Source organism: Myiozetetes cayanensis, unplaced genomic scaffold (assembly GCF_022539395.1).
Source record: "Myiozetetes cayanensis isolate MyiCay16 unplaced genomic scaffold, myiCay2020 scf20-37, whole genome shotgun sequence".
In the NCBI taxonomy this organism is placed as follows: Eukaryota; Metazoa; Chordata; class Aves; order Passeriformes; family Tyrannidae; genus Myiozetetes; species Myiozetetes cayanensis.
In genome coordinates this window covers 3,432,602-3,442,294 of record NW_026087412.1, presented here as the reverse complement: position 1 = coordinate 3,442,294, position 9,693 = coordinate 3,432,602, and the positions used below count along the sequence as shown (strand labels likewise).

General features: G+C 55.5%; 1 protein-coding gene across 1 annotated transcript; it reads right to left on the bottom strand.

The window, feature by feature from the left end:
* Positions 1–4,594: 4,594 nt before the first annotated feature.
* ACTB (actin beta) lies at positions 4,595–9,378 on the bottom strand. Its single transcript, XM_050317560.1, has 6 exons — positions 9,260–9,378; positions 7,723–7,851; positions 7,173–7,412; positions 6,200–6,638; positions 5,705–5,886; positions 4,595–5,341 (listed from the first exon to the last, which is right to left on the bottom strand). Exons 2-6 carry the CDS (start codon positions 7,843–7,845, stop codon positions 5,198–5,200), a joined length of 1,128 nt encoding a protein of 375 aa, XP_050173517.1. The 5' UTR covers positions 7,846–7,851; positions 9,260–9,378; the 3' UTR covers positions 4,595–5,197.
* Between the last annotated feature and the right edge of the window lie 315 nt (positions 9,379–9,693).

Here is a 9,693-nt window from a genome sequence, read left to right as displayed (position 1 = left end):
TCTGGGTAACCTGTGCCAGGGCCTCACCACCCTCACAGGGAAGAATTTCTTCCTAATATCACTATCCTACACTTCACTGATACATGGAGGGCTGTGTAGAATCACCTAGGGCTGCTGTGAGCACAGCCATCACACACAGCCATGTCCAAGGACAGTAGCTGGCTTAGCACGGTTGTATTAGCTCCTCATCCCAAATCCCAAGTACAGACAGGACCAGAGCTCTGGAATTTCCAGTTACGTGTATGCTTCGGGAATTTTGTTCATAGAAAATGTGTTTTAAAGATGTCCCACAAAGGAAGATGAATAAGTTGCTATTTTCTTCCTGCTTGATTGTTGCCATTTAAGGTCATGAATTACATTAGGGGTTAATTGGGGGTTCACTTAGAAATAGCAAGTGCCTCAAGTCTTGATTATGTATTTTGCTTCTAGGCTTGTGAGAGGGCTCTGGAGTCAAAGAGGAAAACCTCTCAGCCTTCAGATGAGGGAGAGCCTCAGTAAGAGGATCTGTACCTGCTTTGTTTGTCATGTGTTTCACTTAAATAAAAGGTAATGACAAGTTAAATCTGGAGGCCCTTCAGTCAAGACCAACTCGTTTGACATCTGGGAAAAATACCAACCTACCATATTTGCAGTCATCAGGGAAAGCAGAGACCAGGGTGGAGGAGAGCTGCATTTCCAATGCAAATGGTGAGTAAATCATCAGAGAGTCGTAAAGGCTCTGCCCAGAGAGCCAGGGTGGCTGGAGCAGCTGGAATTAGGAGTAGCCACAGGTTCCCTCCAGCCCTGGGGCACACATGGGCCAGACAGCAGCAGACAACCCCAAATAAGAACTGGGAACAGAGATAGGTGTAAGGACCTCCTGAGGAGAAACCAGGCTTTGTAAGAGGCGCCACATTTGAACTTGTGATCCACCAAATAAATGAACAGCGTGCTGGGGCAGATAAGACACGGAGGTTGAACATGAGGAGGTAGCAGGTGATAAAGGAGGAAGGAAATGAACAGCTACACTGAACTCTGGTGTTTCTCTTGATGGCCCTGGGAGGTGGCCAGACAGAGCGAGGAGAAACCCTCCCTGCTGTGCCTCACTTCAGGAATGCTTTTCTCCAAGTGGGCACCTGGGAGCCTGCTGTGAGGTTGGGTTCTGTCCAGGGCTGGGCCATCTCAGGGCAAACTTTGGTCATCTTACAACTAATTTAAGTTTTCTCAGCCCAAGGAAGGCAGGCACATACCATTCTGTACCAGTCCAGGCAGGCAAACAAATTAATACCAATGTCAAGATATTTTGCTCTGTATAAAACAAAATCTCTTAACTGTTCAAGGCCAGACTGACCTGGGGATTTTATACTTTTATCTCTGAAAAGTCTTGCTTCAGTTCTCTCTTCTGATTCTTAAGACTGATACAACCTGGGCATCTTTTTGTCAGCATGACTAAAAGCCCAGCTGGACTGCAGCAGCCAGAGCACTTGGTATGCTTGGGTGGACTGCCAGCTCCACTGCTGGAAGTGATTCTCAATCCTTGATATGGTTTAATACTGTAAGGCCTGCTAAAGTGGATTACAGATGGGTATAATACAAGTCAGGGCAGGCTCCAGGTCAGCAATCCTGCAAAGAACAACTTCAGAGACCAGGACTGCTCCTGCCCCAAGCACAGCCCATACCACAGTCCCATCCCTGATCTGGTACCTCGGAAAGACCGTTTTCTGAAGGTGATGCTTTGCACCTTCTGAGGGGACTTCTACAAGGAGGCCAGTGTAGTTTGAATGCTCTGGGATTTCCTGGGACTTTTGGATGCAGCCAGCTGGCACCTGTTCTAGAGGAGCACATGCTCACTAACGAGAGAAAAGGACCCTCCCAATTCAGGGACCGTTTCTGGTCAACTGTCCCTGACACAGCTGAGAGACAATGAGGCCCTTCAGGGCTAAACCCCGAGAGCTGCAACCATCTCCTTTGCCAAGGACATCACTAATTCCCGGCGGTGGCTTGATTCCATAAGCGGCTCAGCGAGGTGACTTTCCAGGTCACCAGCTAATTGCAGGTGAAGTGCCAGTGACTGTCTCCAGCAGGATTGAAAGTTGGGAGCTCTGAGGGAAGGAAGGACATAAAACATGTTTGCTCAGCTCCCTTGAGCTGAGCCATCACTCCTGGGGCAGCTACAAGGAGGCAGGAAAGGGCTGGGTGGCTTGCAAGGATCTATAGCTGAGTCCCGCCGTCTCTGCAGCCTGAGGAATCCTGGAATGTCATCACGGCCGAGCCAGACAGGGGGACGCGCTCAGGCTGGCCCGTGGGTGGACTTATTAAACCTCCTGGTCTCCCCACAACCCCTTGGCTATTTTTGTGCTGGAGAAGAGGAGGAGGTAGCCAGGGCACTGATTATTCCCTACACATCTTCTCCTTTGAGTCTAGCATGGCTAGAGCCAGGACATGGATAAACCAACTCCTCTGCTGCCCCTCCTGACAGGCCTCTTGGCATTTCCCCATGCTGTGAAACAGCGAGGGGTGAATCAAAATGTGATGACAGAGAAACTGCGGTTAAAAAAATCCCCCTCTTCCAGCGCCTGATGTTCCTGAGAGGAAACCACTCGGGGCTCTCCCCTGCTCGCCAGAGTTGGGAGCATTGAGTAATGCTCCAGTGGTCCCTGCCCGGCACCACATTCTTTTCTCCAGCATGTAATGGCCCAGAGGAGGGATAAACAGAGCCTTGGCCTCACACTGGAGAGACATTGGGAAGGGCCGTGGAAGGCTCGGCCTCATTTTACAGGGGAGCTGGTTGCCCAAAACAGTAAGTGAAATGAGAAGGAGAAAAAGCCCTGCAAAGTGTTAACTAACAGCAAATCTCAGCTGGCAGCAGGAAATTCATCCTGGCTGCCCTGCGTCTGGGCAGCTCTGCACCAGCCCAGCGCTCACCCTCTCCCTGGGCTCATACCTCTGCCCACCTGAGCTGCTCTCAGCCCCCAGCATTTTGTTACTCCACAGTTTCTCACTGCTAACATCATCTTTTCTGTTCTTTGTGTCTCAACACATTTTCCCACAGCAATCAGTGACCATTTCAGACAGGGATGAAGAAAGGCACCCCATTTCCCTATTCCTGTCATCTCATCTTGCCCCTTGGCCTTTTTCCTGCCCTGTTCCCACCAGCTCTTTCCCCAGGAGCTGCCACTGCCTCCTCCTCATCCCGTTTCCCCGAGACCTCAGGTTATAAGCCCAGTTTGGGCCATGCTCCAACCTGTTTCTTGTTGCAAACTGGTGCTTCCAATAACTTGTCAGCTCAGCCTGTACCTCCAGCCCTGCCAGGTTCCCACTGCACCCGGAAGGGAGGCTGGGGACATGAAGGACAGAAACCAGCAGGTCCACCCTGAGTACAGCACGAGACCAGAACAGGAGCAGGCCAGGCAGAGGATTAAAGAGACACTGGAGCCTGTTCCCTGCTTTTCATCTGCTGGAAGCATGACACAATCACAGCCATTAGCTCTTCAAAGGCAGGCAGGCTGGTGGAGCCTTGGGAAGCCAGCACACCTGAGAGCAACGCTCCCAGGTCTGGTCTGCCCGAGCTGGCAACCCAGCGTCACCTGGCTCAGCTCTCCCTGGTCCTGATCCAGCAGCCTCAATCCTCTGTCTCCTTTTCACAGCAGTGGCTCCAGCCCTAGGGACTCCTGGACTTTGCTATGTCCAACAGGGTCCCATCTCCCAGCACAGCTTTGAGAGGGTCCCCCCCTGCAGCCGCTCTCTTCCATGAAGCCAGTCTGAAGTTGATCGAACAAGGCTGAAGCATCACAGAAGGTTCAGAAGCCCAGAAGATGGGGCCAGAGCCAAGAATCCGTGCAAGCCTTTCTGGCAGAGGTTGGGCTGGAGGAAGGTACCTGCACTGCCTTCAGCAAGTCCTGGAGTTGTAGGTGTCATTCACCTTGCCAGAGCTTCCTCCCTCCTCCCTGCACCTTTTTCCCAGCCCCACCCATGTAACACCCGGGTGGCCTTGCTCTCCGAAGGCAATTTTTTCCACTTCACAGGAGACTTTCTCTCGCTTTCACCTGAAAGGTGCTCCACCCAGCCAGCACCCTGCCAGAGCATTAGTCTCCCAGCCTGAACCCGGGCCTCCCCTCCCAGGGAAAACCAGCAGGACAGACAAGCTTTGACACCTAAAGCAGGGAGAAGATGGGACACGGCCCCACATGAGGCTGCAGACTATTCAAAGGAGCCTTGGCTGAAGGAAAAGGCAGCTGTTCTGGCATAATTACAGCATCCCCACACCCCACTTGCTTCCATCACTCCAAACCTAGACATACAACTAAGAAGACATGCATAGAGCAGCATTTGGGAAGGTGCAGCTGGATCCCTGCTAAATTATCCAGCCTTACTGGAAGCACACACTGCCAGTATCTGAAAAGCTCCAGCCCTGGGCAGCCTTGGAGATCCACAGGTTTGGCAGGCTCAGCTCTATCCCCCCCACATATCACCTAGAGCCATCTGCCTTGTGCCCTGCAGCACCAGCATCCCCCCCAGCCCGATAGCAGAGCTGCGCAAGCCTGGCAGGGCAAGATCAGAGCAGGGAGCAACTGTCAAGAAAGGGCATGAAAAGAAAATGAACAACCAACACCAGTCAAGCCTCTATGGTGTGCACTTTTATTTGAACTGGTCTTAAGTCAGTGTACAGGTAGCCCCTCCCTCCCCCACATACTGGCCCTTCCCGGCCCTGTGGGGGGACTGTAAAGCCTTCATTCCCATCTATCACTGGGGAACACAGCCTGCTTGCTTGACAAATCGAAGAGAAAAAGGATCAAGTGTGTTTTGTTTTTAAGGCGGAAAGATACAAAAAGACACTTGTTGGGTTACATAATTTACAGACAAGCAATTATAACCTAACACCAGTAACTGGCATCGGCTCCCTCCGAGCTGGGCTGTTGCCTTCACAGAGGCGAGTAACTTCCTGTAACAATGCATTGTAACAATATTTGGAATGACTATTAAAAAAAGAAACAAATGTACAATCAAAGTCCTCAGATGCATTGTAGAACTTTGGGGGCGTTCGCTCCAACATGTTTCGTTTTAAGACTGCTGCTGACACCTTCACCGTTCCAGTTTTTTAATCCTGAGTCAAGCGCCAAAAAAAAAACAAATAAAGCCATGCCAATCTCGTCTTGTTTTATGCGCATTTATGGGTTTCGTTTCATCACAAGGGTGTGGGTGTTGGTAACAGTCCGGTTTAGAAGCATTTGCGGTGGACAATGGAGGGTCCAGATTCATCGTACTCCTGCTTGCTGATCCACATCTGCTGGAAGGTGGACAGGGAGGCCAGGATGGAGCCTCCGATCCAGACAGAGTATTTGCGCTCAGGTGGGGCAATGATCTGCAGGGAAGAGGAGGAACCAGTCAGACACAGCATCACACTACACTCACAGCCCACGCACACTGCTGCAAGACAGAGCTGCCTTAACTCCCTTATCTAGCCGTGGCCAAGATACCATGAAGTCCAAACAGGATCAAGACACAACCTCACACCCCCACCTCCCTCCTTTGCAGCCAATCTTTACACTAATCCCATTATTCATATGGTTGGGTGGGTGCCATCCTGTCCAGACCCAAGGCCATTAAGGCTGCACCAGAAACAGACACTTTATCTTTTCTAGTAGGAGTTTAGTTTATCCCCCTCCACCCACCGTGGGTTTCAGCCTAGCAGGGGTGCTGAGATGTTCCCACAACTCCATCCTACCTTGATTTTCATTGTGCTGGGTGCCAGGGCTGTGATCTCTTTCTGCATCCTGTCAGCAATGCCGGGGTACATTGTGGTACCACCAGACAGCACTGTGTTGGCATACAGGTCCTTACGGATATCCACATCGCACTTCATGATGGAGTTGAAGGTGGTTTCATGGATACCACAGGACTCCATACCTGTGAGGAAAAAAGCAGTCTCAAGTCAGCAAGGGCTCAGACACAGCTAAGGAAGCCTGAGATGCTACTATGGGCAACCAGGGGACCAGCAGTTCCTCCAGCAGAAAGGCACTACAGAGCCGTGGCTCCTGCTCAATTCTCCCAAATCCCTCCAACAGCTTTAGGCTGTATGGGAAGTGAGGCTGACTTGTGGGACAGCATAAACCTTGCTACAGACCAGCAGCAATATGGTATCCCACTGCTACAGCCTACAGGTCACCCTTCATGTAAGGAACACTGAGGGCACAGAGTATCCTACTAGAGTTGGACTTACCCAAGAAAGATGGCTGGAAGAGGGCCTCGGGGCACCTGAACCTCTCATTGCCAATGGTGATGACCTGGCCATCAGGGAGTTCATAGCTCTTCTCCAGGGAAGAGCTAGAGGCAGCTGTGGCCATCTCCTGCTCAAAATCCAGGGCGACGTAGCACAGCTTCTCCTTGATGTCACGCACGATTTCTCTCTCGGCTGTGGTGGTGAAGCTGTAGCCTCTCTCTGTCAGGATCTTCATGAGGTAGTCCGTCAGGTCACGGCCAGCCAGATCCAGACGGAGGATGGCATGGGGGAGGGCATAGCCTTCGTAGATGGGCACAGTGTGGGTAACACCATCACCAGAGTCCATCACAATACCAGTGGTACGACCAGAGGCATACAGGGACAGCACAGCCTGGATGGCTACATACATGGCTGGGGTGTTGAAGGTCTCGAACATGATCTAAGGAGAGAAAAGAAGGGGTTGAGTCAAGAGCAATAAAAACCCACGGTTCTTGTTACAAGTCTATGCCAAGTCCATGCAAGTGGTTTTACTTTTGCCCCTAGGTAAGAGAGATCTCTCCACTCCCCCTCAAAGTCCATGCTTATCTCACCTGTTCCCCACCCACACCTGCCAGGTCAGAGCCTGAGCAGGGACACCACCACCAGAGCCATCTTTATATAGTCACAGCAAGGAACAAAACAAATGCCAAGTAAACTACAGTGCAGTCACTCAAGGCTGTAAATAGATTAGTGTGCCTAGTCAGAAACAGCAGTTAGACAAGTTGCTAGTTCAGTCTCAGAGAAAGCCAGCTTAGAAGAGCAAACAAAACCTGTCAAGGTCCAGCAAAGAGGAGACTCAGGTCAGGAAAGGAAAACCCTGTGAAGATGGCAAAAAGGGAGAGTAGTGGTGAAGGAGGAGAGAGGACAACATGGAAGAGGAGAGCTGGCCTGCAGCAACATCTGCTGTAGCTCCAAGCTTCGGAGTTCTACACACCTGTGTCATCTTCTCTCTGTTGGCTTTGGGGTTCAAGGGAGCCTCTGTGAGCAGCACAGGGTGCTCCTCAGGGGCTACTCTCAGCTCATTGTAGAAAGTGTGGTGCCAGATCTTCTCCATGTCATCCCAGTTGGTGACAATACCGTGTTCAATGGGGTATTTCAGGGTCAGGATACCTCTTTTGCTCTGGGCTTCATCACCAACGTAGCTGTCTTTCTGGCCCATACCAACCATCACACCCTGCACAACAAAGAAGATGTGTTAAGTACAGTTGAAGGACGAGCCCAGCTGGGTGGATAACCTGCTTTTCCCAAAGCTAAGCCTCCAATTACTGTCCCTATTCTATCAGGAAAGGCACTTGGCCAGCTGCTCCAACACACACTGCACAAAGGCTCTGCAGGAGGCTGCACTCCCCACCAGCTGTGCTGCAGAGCAGAAGCCTCTAATGGTATAAAGCCAAATGGAAAAGCTTCTTGCTCTTGCGGAAGGCAACCACTTCCACCAAAAACTGCTCATTTTTGTCGGGTCACATGCACCCCCCCAGACCTACCTGATGTCTGGGGCGACCCACGATGGATGGGAAGACAGCACGGGGGGCATCGTCCCCGGCGAAACCGGCCTTGCACATACCGGAACCATTGTCAACAACGAGCGCGGCAATATCATCATCCATGGCTGGCTGCGGGAGGAGAGGGAAGGAGGAGACATGAGCATCCCCGGTCACACGCCAAGCCCCATCCCCGTTACTGCGGGCGGGAAGCGAAGGCGATGCCGCCAAGGCCTTCCCCACCCATTTCCTTCCTGCCGGCGCAGCTCCGCTTCGCTCGGCGCCCGCTAGAGGGGGCGACGCCTCCCAGATTTCGGCGCTGCGCGGATTTGGGACAAAGGAAGTCCCTGCGCCCTCTCGCATTATTACCATAAAAGGCAATGGATGGAGCACCGAGCCTCGCCCGCCACCGGTTTTCGGGGGGGACGGCGGCGGCCACACCCCAGGCGTGGCGGCCACACCCCAACGCCCGCCGTGTGCCGGACAGCGGGGCTCGACGCCTCCGCGCAGCACCGCGGGTCACGCCCTGTGCTCATCCCAGCACCCCGCCCTGTGCCAGCCAGCGGGGCTCGACACCTCCACCCAGCCCCGGGGGTCACACGGTGCTCGTCCTGCTGCCCCACCGTGCGCCAGGTACACCTCCCGGGGCGGGGGGATAACACGCGGCGCTACCCTGGCAGCCCCCACAGCCTCAACCCGCCACTAATAAGGAACGACAGCAGGACAACCGGTGGCCACCACGCCCAGCCCATCAGCCAACCGTGACCGGGGCTGTGTCCCATCAACCAGCGGCACCACGGGCAGGATTAGCGCCAGGGAACCGGAGTCTTATGCAATTGCCGCCCGCCCAGGCTCAGCCCCGGCGGCTCCGGCCGCGCCGGTGTAATCCGGTGTCGGGGGGTCGGCGGCAGCTGCCGCACATGTGCCGCCCCGCACGGGCAGCCTGGGAAGTGTAGTCGGTGCCGGAGCGGGTACCTTGCCCGCACCAGGGCTCCGGGCACACCGGGGGGGTCCCCCCCTGCGCCCCCCAACCCCGCATTGTTCCGATCCACAGCCTCGCCCCGCACAGGGGGTGCCGCCTCCCTCCCCTACGAGCATCAGCCACCGGGGCTGCCCGCATGTGCGGGGCTGGGGGGCCGCGCCCCTCCCCACCGAGGACAACGCCCCCAGATCCCGAGCCCACCGCGGGCGGCTCCCCGGAGCAGACAAAGCCCCGCAGTGCGCGTCCCCCCCGCCGCTGGCAGGGCACAACAGCCGAGCCGCCCGCTTCCCCCCGGCCCCACGAGCAATCCTCTTAACGGCGCGGATTAGCCCCGCAGGCGGCAGGGGCGCGACCCCCCCCGCGAGCATCACCCCCCGAACGAGCGTTGAACCGCGCCTGCAGCCCTTAAAATACGGCAGCGCGCTGCGGGGCCGCCACCCCGCACAGCGCACAAAGGGGCGCGCCGGGAGCGGGATCGCCGCCGTCCCGACAGCCCCGATCGCACCGGCAATAACAACAACAACGACGAGCTATCACCGCTCTCGTCGCCGCTCTCACCTTGTGTGGAGTGGCGCGGTCGGAGCCGGGGCGGGCGCGAGGCGGCGGCGGGAGCGGGGCGCGCGCGCGGTGAGGGCAGGCAGAGCTCGCGGCGGCTCCCGCCCGCCGCCCGCGCGCGCCTTATATCCGGACCGCGGCCGCCGCCGCCTCGCCATAAAAGGAAACTTTCGGAGAGCGCCGCTCCCATTGGCCCCGGCCCGGCCACGCCCCCCGCGCCGCGCCCCGCCCCCGCGCGCGCGCCTGGCAGCGCCCCCGCCCCGCCGTGAGGGAAATGTCGGGGGCGGAGGGGGAGCCGAGGCAATTTGGGGTGGGGGCGCAGCCCTCGGGTGTCGCCGTGATGGTTTAAGGACGGGGCTGTTGCCTCGTGCTCGCCCCGCACCGCGCTTCGCGCTGCCCCGGTGTCCCCGTGCAGCCCCACCACCGCCACAGCCCTC